The 15586-nt window shown below is 43.7% G+C and overlaps 1 protein-coding gene across 2 annotated transcripts in view; it reads left to right on the top strand.

The window, feature by feature from the left end:
• The window catches only part of ABCB1 (ATP binding cassette subfamily B member 1), a 102353-nt gene that overhangs the window by 49862 nt on the left and 36905 nt on the right, over positions 1–15586 (top strand). For both annotated transcript variants that reach the window (XM_043462853.1, XM_043462854.1), the window contains 12 exons: positions 70–241; positions 1273–1386; positions 1530–1640; positions 1728–1853; positions 1960–2163; positions 3030–3200; positions 5199–5360; positions 6419–6595; positions 7118–7264; positions 7712–7819; positions 11098–11175; positions 13763–13846. In XM_043462853.1, the coding sequence (XP_043318788.1) occupies positions 70–241; positions 1273–1386; positions 1530–1640; positions 1728–1853; positions 1960–2163; positions 3030–3200; positions 5199–5360; positions 6419–6595; positions 7118–7264; positions 7712–7819; positions 11098–11175; positions 13763–13846 (1654 nt within the window). The remainder of the gene's footprint in view (positions 1–69; positions 242–1272; positions 1387–1529; positions 1641–1727; positions 1854–1959; positions 2164–3029; positions 3201–5198; positions 5361–6418; positions 6596–7117; positions 7265–7711; positions 7820–11097; positions 11176–13762; positions 13847–15586) is intronic.

Raw genomic sequence — 15586 nt, forward strand, 5'->3', positions numbered from 1 at the left:
CCATCATGCTGTATTGACCCATTTTGTAAGATTTTACAAGCATGTGCGATAATTTGTTACTTCTCCCAGGTACAACAAAAATTTGGAAGAAGCCAAGAGAATTGGAATAAAGAAAGCTATCACGGCCAACATCTCTATGGGTGCTGCTTTTCTGTTGATCTATGCATCCTATGCCCTGGCATTCTGGTATGGGACCTCCTTGGTCCTCTCAGAAGAATATTCCATTGGACAAGTGCTCACGGTAAGTGATGTTATAGTAAGAGATGAATCACCTTTAAAATGTCAATGAAATTTAGTGGTGTTGGTTTGACTGTTAGAGAATATATTTTTGAATAACTATTAAACAATGACCAAGAAGAGTGAGTGAGAGCCTGGGATTTGATATCAGGCCAATTTGATTCAAATTCTGGCTGTGCCACTTACTGACTGTATGATTTGGTTCAGCCACCTAGACCTTTGAAGACTCTGTTACGTCTTCCGCAAAATGGAATTGACAGGAGTAAGACGCCATAACTTTTAGTGTTGTTGTAAGGACTAATCGAGAAAGTGAATATACAAACACTTAGCAAAATTTCTTCTCTGTAAGTTGTTGGATAATATAACTACTGTGTGATTTACAAAGAAATGAACAGTGACTTTAGCCCTCTTTAACACCGGCAGAGAAACAGTGTCAAATGTACGATAAGAAACTGATTTGGGCAAAATGAAAAAAAAATCTGTTCATCAGACTTCAAAAAGAATAGAGTTTGGTGGAGGGGGATAAAAAGATTCCATCTGATGGAGAATGTGTGCTTTATCATTTAAAAAATATTTTCCGATGTACCGTTCTACTTGATACAACACTAAGATTGCTTGGTAGGGAAAACAGAATCTTGTCTGTTTTTTTGCAAATAAACAAATTGAAGTCCAGACTGTCAGAGAATCACCTGAAGACATACAGCCATTTAGTGCTTAATCCAGGGTTCAGACCTCAGGTTTCTGACTCTCATAATAGAGTTTATCTCCACTATACCCTGCTGATGCTCTAACCCAAAATTCTTGGCCTCTGAAGACATATGAAAGTATTCCAGTCGTATAGAATTTATTATTTCATGGATCCAGTAAGGTGAATTCAGCATTCTCAACTGAAGAGTACTTCAATTTTAAAATAGTTTTAATAGTCAGTATTCATATGTTATCTTGCCATGTAAAAATTTAACTAGCGATGTGAAAGTTATGAAAAAAGCATACTAAATACTAAGTAACTCGATGCTTTTACTTCACATTCCTCAGGTCTTCTTTTCTGTATTAATTGGAGCTTTTAGTATTGGACAAGCATCTCCAAACATTGAGGCATTTGCAAACGCAAGAGGAGCAGCTTATGAAGTCTTCAAGATCATTGATAACGTAAGTCTGGGCTGGCCATTTATCTGTCTGTCTAAAACAGTCCATTTCTTTATCACTTTTATTCAGCTCTCCACAAATGTAATTGAAAGTATTTATTGTAACCTAGTAGTTGCCATAACCTTCTGACATTGTATTCTGTTTAGAAACCAAGCATTGACAGCTATTCAAAGACTGGGCACAAACCCGACAATATTAAAGGAAATCTGGAATTCAGAAATGTTCACTTCCATTACCCATCTCGAAGTGAAGTTAAGGTACAATGAAATGATTACTCGACAATTCAGCAATGTATGTAGTCCTGAAATCTGCGGTTTAAGTTTATTTCTCGTTCATTCTCATAGGTCTTGAAGGGCCTCAACCTGAAGGTAGGGAGCGGGCAGACGGTGGCCCTGGTTGGGAACAGCGGCTGTGGGAAGAGCACCACCGTCCAGCTGATGCAGAGGCTGTATGACCCCACGGAGGGCATGGTGAGATGACTCTTGTTCAGCCAGCTGCTGCAGCACTGACTTAGCTCAGCAGATCACACGTCACAAATCTGCGCTGTGTGCATATCACAGCTCCTTTTTATTTTAGGTCAGTATCGACGGACAGGATATCAGGACCATCAATGTAAGGTATCTGCGGGAGATTATCGGGGTGGTGAGTCAGGAGCCTGTGCTGTTTGCCACCACAATAGCCGAGAACATTCGCTATGGCCGTGAAGATGTCACCATGGATGAGATTCAGAAAGCTGTGAAGGAAGCCAACGCCTATGACTTTATCATGAAACTGCCTAATGTAAGTCCTTCTCCATCTTTGTTGTGCTTGGAGAGTCATGGCATGCTGGCCTGATGCATCAGAAGTCAGGAAAGGAATATAAACTGGAGGAACTTCCCAAGGTGGCAAATCAAGATGACTCCAGATTTTAAAGCTCTAGTAGCATCAACTAGTAGCAGACATACTTTTTAAGAATATTTAGTTATTTTTTGACTACTCTGGGTCGTCATTGCTGCCAGGTGGGTTTCTCTAGCTGCGGGGAGCAGGGGCTGCTCTAGTTGCGGGCGAAGGCATCTCAGTGTGGCGGCTTCTCTTGTTGCAGAGCACGGGCTCTAGGCACCCAGGGCTCTGGGGCTCTGGGCTCTGGGCTCTGGAGCACAGGCTCCGTAGTTGTGGCTCACGGTATTGGCTCCTTGGCGTGTGGGATCTTTCTGGACCAGGGTTCAAACAGGTGTCTCCTGCATTGCAAGGTAGATTCTTAACCACTGGACCACGAGGGAAGCCCTGACATTTTTTTTTTTTTGATTAGGGTTGATTATTGCCAATTTTTGAGGCCTCCCAGGTGGTGCCAATGGTAAAGAACTCACCTGTTAATGCAAGAGAGATAAGAGACATAGATTCAATCCCTGGGTTGGGAAGATCCCTGGAGGAGGGCACGGCAACCCACTCCAGTATTCTTGCCTGGTGAATTCCATGGGCAGAGGAGCCTGGTGGCTTCAGTCCACAGAGTCACAGAGTTCGACACAACTGAAGCGACTTCACACACACACAACTGGACCATGTGCCTGTGAGGTTTGGGTTGTTTATAGGATTACTTCCCATCTTACAAATCTGAGCTGAGATAGCTTATTCTGTTGTTTCATCCTCCTGTGTTTTCGGTGCTGTAGAAATTTGACACCCTGGTTGGAGAGAGAGGAGCCCAGCTGAGCGGTGGACAGAAGCAGAGAATCGCTATCGCCCGGGCCCTGGTTCGCAACCCCAAGATCCTCCTGCTGGACGAGGCCACCTCAGCGCTGGACACGGAGAGTGAAGCGGTGGTTCAGGCGGCCCTGGATAAGGTGGGTGAACCTCAGTTCAATCCTAGCTGGTTTATGAGCATAAGAGCATTCCATTGTTAATTCTTCTTAATACTATTTTTAAAGAAATCTCTCCTAAAGTAATTCTTTAAGCTATTAGAACCATGAGGCCTCTCTGGATCTGTGTAACTTCTATTTCTCTGGTATATTTTTAGGTAGAGATGAATAAACTTTCACTGAAAGATGCTTGCACGTTTTTTTAAGTTAAACAATGAGAAACATAGACTCAGATGAAAGTTGGTCTTCATTGTGATGTTAAAAACTTAGCCTTAGAGATAACCCTGATACTTAGGTTTTATGAGTTCTTACTGTTGTCAGCACGAGGAAGGTTTACATCTAGTTCTCAAGAGGTCAGATGCCTGTCAGAGACAATGGGAAATGAGAGACCTCTTACCCTGAGGAGAATGCCAGAGAGTTGATGACGCTGGGAATGAAATGAAATGTCCTTGACCATCAACAGAGGTCGCCCTTCCTGCAGTGCCTGAGTCCGTGTGACTCACTCACCTGATGGACGTGATGCGTGTGCCATGCGAGTCACTGTGCGCTTGGCCTCTGGTGTCTGATGACAGCGAGGCTCGCTCTGTGAGGACACGGAACGCGGAAACCTTTTCACTCATAAGTGCTCTGAGTTGTGCTCCCAGTAGAATTAAAAGATTAACTCATTTCTGCCCCAACTCTCTCCCTCTTCCAATAACAAAACAACTCTGTTTCTCTAAACATCCTGTCAGAGTGCGTAACAGATTGTTGAGAAAGGAAAAAGAAAAAAGGTCCCTGAGAATTTTGTGGACCAAAATAGATGGAGATGCGATTGAGTCTGCTTTTCCCTCTTCACTTTGCTTATCTGTGTTTTCTTTCTATTCTACCATGTTACTATGTATTAAATTATTAATAAAATGAATTTAGAAAGGTTGCATTTAAAAATACCTTTTCCTTTTAATGCACATTTTAGAGGGGGCATTCCACACCTCATCCTTTGAAAACATCCAAAGAATTGATCCATTGTCTTCGCTTTCTAGTTATTTCCACCTAATTTTTCTGATGTGCATTTTTTTCTCTTCCTAGACTTTTTCTCACTTCTCTTTTTCATACTGATCCTTATACCTCTTTTTGCTAGCTTATTCTGAGAATTTTATTGCTAGTTCCTGGAGAGAAATATGAATAGGAAAAATTATAAGCATTGGGAAAGTTATAAAGGTTAAAGAAATCTCAGACACGTGCTGGTTATCTGGCTTTGTTTCATATGAAAATAAAAATGAGATTGGGTGTTTAAGACATTTACTTCTTAGTTTTTTCATAATGCTTCTCCCTAGAAATAAGCATCATTTATTAAGCACTTACTGTGTACATCACAGTGCTACCTGTGCATTATTGTATATCACAACCACTCCAGAAAGTAGCATTGTATTAATATCCCCATTTGATATGTGAATAAGTTGAACCTCGCACTGGTTTAAAGACTTGTATAAGACCCTGGAATTCATATAGAGCAGAACTAAGATTTGAGTTCAGATCAGTGTGATGCTGAAGTCTGGCCTCTGTTGCCTCACATTTATTGTTGTCTTGGTCATCCAGATGTCTGTGAGAGAGCACAGAGTGACTTCAGGGGGACTTGGTCCTGGCTGGCTTGCATGGGATAGCAGCGGGCCTGTATCTGCTCTAGTTGACTGATTCCTGGGCTTTCGAGTGTTTTACCTCTGTATAAGCCCTTGATTATTACATAAACTTAGGCTAGTAGAGATTGAGTAAAATCTTAGAGGCTTACATAGTATTAATATGAGACTGTCATATTTGTGTTTATACTTATTAAAACATCATATTAAACCATTAACAATACATGTACTGAAGCCAGAGACAGCCTCATATAGCTTACACAGTTTTGCAATGTCCAGGGCATTGGTGGTCAGTAAATATACATTGAATTACTGAATTTTTTTCATATAATCGTTCATGTATTCAAAAATGAGATTTTTCTCCCTTTAGGCCAGGGAAGGCCGGACCACCATTGTGATAGCGCATCGTCTGTCCACGGTTCGTAATGCTGATGTCATCGCTGGTCTTGATGATGGAGTCATTGTGGAGAAAGGCAGTCATGATGAGCTCATGGGGAAGAGAGGCATTTACTTCAAACTTGTCACAATGCAGGTATAGTCTGACTCTAGCAGTTTCCTCAAGTATCTCAGGCATGAGCTGATTTTGCTGTATTTGGTGCTATAAATGTATGTTACTATTAATTATCTTGAGAAGAGGGAAAAAAATTCTTGGGTGGGAAGCACGGGGATTGAGGATCACACCAGGATTTAGATATTTTTTTCCCCCTCTTGAAAGGAGAGAAATGAAGAAGGATAGAGAAAGGTGAAGTTAAAAAGGCTTACAAGTGAGCTATCCACTCTAGGGCTTCGCAGGTGGCTCAGTGGTAAAGAATCTGCCTGCCAGGCAAGAGAAGTGGGTTCAGTCACTAGGTCAGGAAGATCCCCTGGAGAAGGAAATGGCAACCCACTCCAGTATTCTTGCTGGGAGAATTCCACAGACAGAGGAGCCTGGCAGGTTACAGTCCATGGGGTTGCACAAAGAGTAGGACCCGACTGAGCGACTAACCAGCAGCCGCGGCAGTATCCGCTCTAGCAGCTGCTCGCCACACACGGCTGTTGAGCACGTTAGTGGTGGTTAATCTGAACTGAAGTGTTTGTAAGTTGAAGATGCATACCAGAGTCCAAAGACTTAGTCCAAAGAAAAATGCAAACTATCTCAAAAAGTTTTTATACTCTTAACCCACCATTAAGTGGGTTAATCTTAAATACATTTGAGGTTAGATAAAATATATAATTAAAACTAACTTTACCTATCACTTTTTTTGACATGTCTACTGAAAACATTGTGTCTCACAGTATGACTTGCACCATTATTTGTGTTGATGTCACTGGTCCAAAGCAAATCTGTTTGAGCCAAAAACACTCACACAAAGGAGGTGACTAGATGAGATACTTGGAATGGATGCCATGTTGTTTCAGCATAGTTTATGGGGATACTTATTTAATGGTTTTAATTTTCAAATATAATCACACCAAAAAAATGGCAGTTCCACTTCATCCTTTCCCATAAGGACTTAAATTACCATTTTCCTTGATATCTGCTATTGAACGATTAGATTCCATTGGTTAACTCCACCTAACCAACTTATGCATATTTCTTGTTTATTCTAGACAAAAGGAAATGAACTTGAATTAGAAAATACCCCTGGTGAATCCCTAAGTGAAATTGATGACTTGTACACGTCCTTCCAAGATTCAAGATCCAGTCTAATCAGAAGAAAATCAACTCGCAGGAGTATCCGTGGATCCCAAAGCCAGGACAGAAAGCTCAGTACAGAAGAAACTTTGGTACAGAGGAGGCTGCAGACTGATGTCTTTACCAGTGGGCTAAGGCTGGGATCGGAGTGGGAGCAAGAAAGGGTTATCCAGAATTCCCTGTCCTATCCCTTAGCTTGGTCCACAGGCCCAAATCTCAACATGTTAACTCTAAGGTGGAATTTATGAATGGTAATTTATAGGATAAGAATTTTAGAATTAGAGCTTATAATGTAAAGAGATAATAGTGGGTCTTCAAATACAAACATTTTTGTTCTTTCATCCTTACAAATACGCTTGTCACATTCCAGATGTCAGGTGAGACTTAAATATTTATGGACTCATCATGTATTTCTTTAAAAATGAAGGCACAATGTAACAGAATCTGTCAGCACTCTTTAAAAAAAGTTACATAGCCAACAATGGATAAGGAAGTAGGAATAAGATATATTTGTTTAAAAATTGTTGTGCATACAGAAGAACTGTACATCAGTTCAATCCATTAAGATCAGTTATTTTCCTAACTAGTTTGTTGTAATATTTTGTGTTCTCCAGGATGAAAGTGTACCTCCAGTTTCCTTTTGGAGGATTCTGAAGCTGAATATAACTGAATGGCCTTATTTTGTGATTGGTGTATTTTGCGCCATTATAAATGGAGGTCTGCAACCAGCATTCTCAGTCATATTTTCAAGGATTATAGGAGTAAGTGTTTATGTTCATTTCCGGGACTTACCTGTGAGTCCTGACTAAAGAATGAACTGTTTGTGTATGTAAATTTATATAAAAGCCACAAAACCATGCATTGCACCTTCATCTAGTAGCTCGAAGATGTAGGAGTGGAAGTTTTATTTGTGATAGGAAAACCGATTTTTCAAAACTCCCTTTGTCATGTCAGTTGGTTTCTGTCCTCGGGCCCTGGGAATGAGACCCTGGAAGACAGCCCATGGCACTGACCAGGCAACTGTCCCGCCCCCCGATGTGTCCCCCACAATACTGCCCCATTTAAGTCTGGCCTTATGGAAGCCTGCCTGACCTCCACATGCTAAGGCCCTCTTGACCCCAAATACTATAACTAGATGTAAAATGGGTCAGATTTTGAATGGTTTCTTCAGTGGTACTGAATACCCTTTAAATATTTTTTTTTGCCAGATTTTCACCAGAGATGAGGATGATGAAACCAAACGACAGAATAGTAACTTGTTTTCACTGTTGTTTCTAATCCTTGGAATTATTTCTTTTATTACATTTTTCCTTCAGGTAAGTGTCTGCATTTTCACTTTTTTTTTCCATTTGGAGAAATGTATCATTACCCAGCTGGGGGAATTTATTCAACATCTGTGTGATTTGCTTTTTAGTAGAGTCACTCTTCTAGTCACTGGGCTCTTAGCAGTCAGTTACCTTGACTTAAATCAAAGATGTTTTCTTCCTCTGGCTTCCTCTTACACCCCAAGGGAAGAAACCCTTGCTTCCTTCCTTCTCCCCACCTTCTCCCCTGACTGGAAATGTTCATGAAGTCAGAGAGAACAGAGAGTATCTGATCTAACACAATGATTAGAAGTAAAAGCAGGGGTCTTAAAAATGGGATCTAGGGGAGCTGTGGACATATGTTTGGATATGTAAGTACTGCCATCCAGTTCTGACACTCGAGTATCTCCCAGTGTTCTAAAAGCAAGAAGAAACCTTAGAGCCCCACAAGCCAGTCATGCTGATTTTAAAAATATTTGAAGAGTTTGTCCTTCTTTTCCTGAAGAAGAAGGAACCTTTCTAATGATGGAAGAATGTCAGTCTTCAAACAAAAACTGTAGTTAGCATACGTAAAGTATCAGATTTTACAGATTGCAGATCATTTGGCTGGAATGAAGTTGCCAGGAGTTTAAGCACTCTAGAAGCTCCACATGGTAAGGCAGTATGGGCTTTGGTGTTAGGTGTAGGGTCAGGTGTGAGTTGCACCAGTTCCTAATTTTGTGTCCTTGGGCAAGTAAATAACTTAAACTGTGTAAGCCTCAGTTCCCTCTTCTGTTAAAATGGTGATAATGGTAGCTGACTCTTGATGATGAAAAGAGGTAAATTCCTAGTTGTGTGTGAGATGATTATAAACATAATCACTTATTAAATGAATGAGTGGCTGCTGCTGCCGCTGCTGCTGCTGCTGCTAAGTCGCTTCAGTCGTGTCTGACTCTGTGCGACCCCACAGATGGCAGCCCACCAGGCTCCTCTGTCCCTGGGGTTCTCCAGGCAAGAACACTGGAGTGGGTTCCCATTTCCTTCTTCAATGCATGCATGCATGCTAAGTCACGTTAGTCGTGTCTGACTCTGTGTGACCCTATGGACAGCAGCCCACCAGGCTCCTCTGTCCCTGGGGTTCTCCAGGCAAGAATACTGGAGTGGGTTGCCATTTCCTTCTCCAGAATGAGTGGTTAGTCACATGTAATTTTTTAAGATAGAACTCGCAATAGATCTCTTTATTTTGCATGGTGTGAGCATGTTTATATATTTTGCATAGACAGGACACTTTTCTGGACGTGATAGGAGATCCCAAACCCTGGACTCTTTTGTTACTGAGTCCTTCAAGTCTCTTCGGGGAATCTGATCATACTAGAACAAATGTGACACTCTAACTTGTATACAGGATTGTCATACCAAGTATTAATGCCAGAGAAGTTGGGAGAATGTAGAGGTTGCTGAGGCTGCAGTTGGTTAAGGAGCTTGGAGCGGGATAGGCTTTGAGCTGGAAATCTGAGTTGGTGACGCAAAGGCAGTTAAAGCGGTACCTTGGTCACACAGTGATGCCCAGGAGAGTGGAGCCTGGCTTGCCTGGCAAACCCAGGTGAGAACAAAGGCTGTGAGCTCAGGACCTCAGAAGTGCAGAGGTGGCATGTCCAGCAGTGGGATCAGAACATGGTGTTAGATGGAGTTGGCCCCTCATTTAGAAAAGCAAGGAAGGGGCTCACCGGGGATTACAGCCCAGGCTCTGGGTGCTCATTCTGGTTAAGGTTCTCTTAGATGCACATCAGATTCCAAGTCTGCCGCCTTAGAACTGTAGCCTCTGGCCACTTCCCAGCCCCCCTCAACCTCCATTTCTTCTGTAAAGTGGTAATTATAGGTTTGTCCTGAGGACTTGTAGAGATAATGTTCCTGACATACTTATCAATGGCTAGTTCTCAGCCAAATGACAAGAGTAGTATTCTCATAGTGGGCAGGATAGTTCAGGTTTCATTCAGTTTAACAAGTGGAAACCTCCATCTGGTCGTTTCCTAGTCAAGTTAATAGTTTTGGTAACTGCAGGCTTCAGCTCAGTTAATCCAGGGTCTCTGTCTCCCCCTGTCCCTGGCTTGGTGTGTATTAGCAGAGAGGGTACGCAGCATTGAAGCCCTGGGTGGGGGTGCTGGTCTGCGCCCCCCGCCCCCGCTTCACACAGGTGACCGGAGGGGCTGCTGGCTGCAGTTACACGGGCCAGCCTGCTGTGCCCCTTGGCCAGGACCACGAGGCAGAGCTCGCTTTCTCCTCACTTGGGCTCTTTGCCGTGTTTCTCCTCTCTCTCTCGATGATGTCCAGCCTGCCACCTGCGAGTGTGGAGGAGCTACGGTTGCCTTCTGTCGTGTCTCAGATGCTGCAGGAGACTCTGGGCTCTTCCTAGGGCTTCCCTTCTTCTAATGCACCATCCAGCCATTTCCACTCTGCTCTCCCTGGCCCATTGTGTGGCAGGCTCCTTGTGTGAACTTCCCCTTCCCGGAGCTCCAGACAGAAAGCGACGCAGGGCCTCAGTCTGGCGCTATATATCCCCAGGCTCCCGGGACGAGGGTCTGTCCCCCTTCCTCCCCAGATGTGGCCCGGCGTGGCCATGCAGTCACACCTTCCTCTCTTCTCTCCTGCCAGGTCATGTCGTTGGGGAAAGGGGGAGACCAGTGTAGAAAACTCTCTCTCCAGTACGCCTTCCTTTCCAACCTATTTCTCTCCTAGACTTTGGCTTTTCTTTTAACTTGGAAACAAAGAATTTGATATCTTTGTTCTCTGCATCTTTTATGGCTGGAGCGGCTGCAGATTCCTGTTTTTCCAGGTTGCACCTCAGGTCTCGTGTAATTGTGACCAGTGCCCACCACCCACCCACCACCCCCCATTCACTCTCAAAAATTTCCTGCTTGGGATGATTCATAATATAAACCCCTGGGTTAGAATTCCCCTTGCCTTGGGAAGAACTCCCCAGCTTCCTGAGTGACAGACCCTGGTTCCTGAGAGAGAGGAGCGGGAGTGGGAAGGGAGACAGAGGAACCACTTTCCTGTAGATCCGCGATGGGCCCGCCCGCTGGTTGGGGAGCAGCAGTGTCGATTTCAAAACCAGATCCTCCCACCTCTGCTGGTGGTGTGGCCACGCACATGGTATGCTGTTTGAGAAACAGAGCCGCCAAGCCCTGAAATCGGGCTTTCTGACTTCGGTGTCCTCCCTTGGCACTGACCCCCAAGTCCCTTTCCTGTGGCGTCATCGGCGGCCAGGTCTCTGACCCGTCCCATCCCCTGTGGCGTGTCTCTCTTCACAGGGCTTCACGTTCGGCAAGGCGGGAGAGATCCTCACCAGGCGGCTGCGGTACATGGTGTTCAGGTCCATGCTGAGACAGGTGTGTCTGTCGGGGACGGTGCCCGGGAGGGTGCACTGTGCCCTGTGGGGAGGCGGCAGGGTTGCTGTCGGGTGACGTAGAGTGAGCCCCTGGGTGCTCTGCTGGGGATGCGCGCGGGGACCAGGGTGCCCGCGAGACAGATGGCGTCTCCAAGGCAGGTTCACCTCCACCCTCCATCTCAGCAGCTGTAGGCAGAGGAGATGGAAGCGATCTTCCATGCCCCCACATCCTTTTCCTCTCTTTCCTTCCTTCTCTCCCCGGGAGACCCATGATGCTCATGTTTATTCCTGCCAAGAAGTGCCCTCTGAACCCTTTCTTTCCACAGATCAAAAGGCATCCCCGTGGCCCACTTCCTGCTGCTTGGTTTCTTTGCTGGGGCTTGACTGATAGACTCATTCAAGCTGCAGTGTTACAGCTGATAATGACTTAGGTCTCTCACACTGGGCACCTTCCAGACCTTGACAACACATGGGTGTGAATGTTTTCTTAGGGGAAGGGGGAGGGGGGTTCAAGACATGTCACTCAAAGCAGATCAGTTCAAAGGGGAAGGTATCTAACAATCACGCACATTTTGCCTGTGACTTTGTAACTTTCCATTTAAAAATCACTAATACAGTGATGCTTCAGAAGAATGCCTCAGATATATCTGGGGGCATGGGGCGGGATTTGAACCCTGGCTCATAAGCATGGTGACCCCCTGCCACTTAAAACCAAGACATGATCATGGGGATTGCTGGCGTGGGACTGACAGAGCCAGGATCAAGTCCAGTGAGTGAGAGAGCCCTGTTTGGTGTAGGGCCTCTTGTCAGGGTTTTCAGTCAGAAAGTATTTATAACAGATCTGACTTAGACTCAGGGCCTGGACCCAGGGCTAAATGCCCCATTCCCCTGCCAGGCCGTAGGCCAACTCCTAGGCCCCTTATACTTTGGAAGCTGAGTTGAGGATTTGTGTCATACCCTCTCCACAAATTATTCAGTCCGGCCATCGTGCATTAAGCGCCTTCTGCTTACAAGGCATAATACTAGGTGTTGTAAAGGTCTTCAAGTCAGAGTGGTTCCTGTATATATGGCAGTTATGTTCCAATGGGGGAGACACTTAAGCACTTAACAGTTTTAAAAAAGCAAGTGGATATGCACTATAATAAATTATAATGCGTTATAATTAGTTTTTTCTTGAATATTTGATAAATGCTGCTTTAACTGCAAATCACAGTTGAGATAACTTCTTAGGACCTTAGTTATTTTTGTAACAGACACAAACTGAGACTTCAAACTCACAATGTTTTTACTATTTTTGTATTTAAAAGTGTAAGTGGTTTTATAAAGAAAATTCTGTTTTATGTAGAATATTAAACTTTAATCTAGATTTCTTTGGTTGATTTTTTTTTAAAACCCATTTCAGTTATTTGGCCATAAACCATAGTCAGCTGTTTATTTTATTTCTCTCTTTGAATGTCTGTTAAGAATTTCACACCAAATGTCTCCAAAACTGAGCTTTGGACACCCCTCCCACCCTTCGCCGAAGGGCTTACTCCTTCCCTAGATCTCCCCAATATCAATAAACAGCACCTCCATTCTGCCAGTTGCTCATGTTAAAGTCCCAGGAGTTGTCCTTGTCCCCTCTCCTTTGTCCGACATTACAACAGCCGCCTAACCCGTCTCACTGCCTCCATCCTTATCCTAGTCCACTAGCTTCATTGCCCAAGAACCAGAAGCATTCTTCCAAGATAAAAGTTAAATCACATCCCTCTGCTTAAAAGCTGCTGAAAGCTGCCCATATCTCTCAGGGTAAAATCTGGGTTTTTTTTTTTTTTTTTGTCCATGTGATACAGCTTGTAGGATCTTAGCTCCCTGACCAGGGATTGAATCTGGGCCCTCAGCAGTGAAAGCGTGGAGTCCTAGCCACTCCCCAAATCTGGAATCTTTGCATTTGCCAATAAAGTCACAAACTCTGTGCCCCCACGACCTCCCCAGACCTCGTCTCCTAGAGCTTCACCTCATACGTTTACATAGAGGTGCTTTTAAGGCTGATGACAACCTTTACGCTTTCTTGCTTGTATGTGAGCAGATCAAAAATGCCTCTGCCTCGGGGCTCTTGCACATGCTGTTCCTTCCTTGTCCAGATACGCTCATCCCTGTCTGTACTCAGGTCTCTGCTCAAATGTCCCCTGAGCAAGGCCTTCTCTCTCACCTCCCCGATCTATAACATGGTGCCTCCCCCCACATTTTTTTCCTTCTCACCCCATTCTGGTGTTCTTCCTAGCATGTATTACCCCTTGGCATGGTGTATGTTAATTTGTGGCTTCTGTCGCTGGAATCTGGGCTTCAGGAAAGCAGCAATTCTGTCATTTTTGTTCAGTGTTGAATAGGTCCAACACATAGCAATTATGTTTGAAACAGAGCAGGCACTCAAAAAACTTTTTTTGTGACATGATCTCTTTATGACTTTATTAAGTCCCTTTCTTATCTATTCAGTGTCAAATCCTAAGTGCTTAATGTAGGAGAATAAGGGCACCGTGTCAGTGCTCTTGAGCTGAAGGTCTCCTGCGTCAGGCTTTAAGATAATGAAATCAGTTTCTCTGCCACAGGATGTGAGCTGGTTCGATGACCCTAAAAACACCACGGGAGCATTGACGACCAGACTTGCCAATGACGCCGCTCAAGTTAAAGGGGTATGACAGCCTCCTTTCTGCTGCGATTGTCCTAATGGGCCATTTAGAATTTGAGCATGAAACTCTCTCCCCACAGTTAATTTTCATCATCATTTAGAAAATGTTAAACCTTTAACCTATGCAATATATCATGTGCCTTATGGACAAAATACTATCTGTTTAAATATCATATGCTGTATCACTATAACAGTGATAACTTTTGAGCTTTGTTTGTTATTTTCCATCTTACTCATGCTATTATCTAAATACATGTAGAAGGATAATTATTTAAAAAGAAAGTATTTATCAGTGTATCATGCAAGCCCAGTCTTTTTTTTTTAATCTTTTCAGTCTGTTTTAATGCTTTGCAAATCCCCAGAAAATTGTAATTGCTCCTGAAAAAAAGTGTGTGTGGTTGCTGTAAGAAAGTTTAGGGGCACTGAATTCAGAGGGGAGGGAAGAATATCTGGACAAAGGTTGAAAGAAATGAAAAGAGTATGAAAAAATTAAAACAAGGGTAAAAGGAACAGTTCTATCAGACTATAAAGCTTAAGTTCTGCTACTGCATGAATCTCTGTAATTAATAACACTAGAAACTGTTAAGCCAGCAGGCTTTGATCGGTGGGTAAAGTGACAGTTTCTTCCTTAACTGCACCACGGGTGAAGCTAAGTTGCTTTGGTTGTGTCTGAGTCTTTGCAACCCCATGGACTGTAGCCCGCCAGGCTCCTCTGTGCATGAGGATTCTCCAGGCAAGAATACTGGAGTGGGTTTCCGTGCCCTCCTCCAGAGGATCTTCCTGACCCAGGGATTGAACCCACATCTCTTATGTCTCCTGCATTGGCAGGCAGGTTCTTTACCACCAGCGCCACCTGGTCTGTTTATGGGAAGAATCTACAGGAGGATGTGGGATTTGGGCGGGGGAAGCATGTGGTCTCTGCCGTGGCTTTACCTCCCTTGAACCATATCAGTCTTTAGCTCTTAATCTTTCTGTAAGAGTACTGTGATTACATTTCTTCTACTAATACATGGGGCTTCTGTAAGAATAAACTCAGTTATGAGTGTGGAAGCGATACAGAGTTATAACATCCCAATAAAATCTTAAGGCATTGTTATTTTAATACAGATCTCTGCTTAAAGCAAACACATCAACAGAAATTGAGGTCTAGGTCAAACTGTACAGAGTCTAACAGAACAGAAGGTAAACATCACTTGAAATAACTTTGAACTTCCTAAACGGACAATAATCGTGCCCTTATGAAGTCCTCACAGGATGTCAGATTGTCGTAAGTGCTATGAGAAAAATGGCTGCAGGGTACGCTGTTAGGGCATGGTAGGGAAGGCAGGCCTCAGTCTCAGTGATGTGGTGACAAACTCAAGAGGCATGAAGGAAGGAAATTTGCCAGCCCTGTAGGTGTCTAGAGTGGCATGTTCTGTAACAGAAGGATCAGCAAGGGCAAAGCCCCTGAGGCTCCTGGAGCCTTTATTTCCACAACTGGTCCTAAAACAGCAGGGAAGATAGTATGGCTGGGAATAAAAGGAGTGAAAGGAAATGTCATAAGTTGAGATCAACATCATATCTGAAATTATATGAGAAACCATTGTAGAGTTTTGAACATAGTAGGTACATGATCTGAAATTTTTGAAGACTGCTGTGTGATAGGCTAAAGGGGCCAGGGAGAGACAGGGGGATCATTGCAGTAATCCAGAGGGAGGGAAGATAGTGTTTTAGACTAGGATAGTCATAGAGGACGTGATGACAA

Source organism: Cervus canadensis, chromosome 3 (genome assembly GCF_019320065.1).
Source record: "Cervus canadensis isolate Bull #8, Minnesota chromosome 3, ASM1932006v1, whole genome shotgun sequence".
NCBI classification, from domain to species: Eukaryota; Metazoa; Chordata; class Mammalia; order Artiodactyla; family Cervidae; genus Cervus; species Cervus canadensis.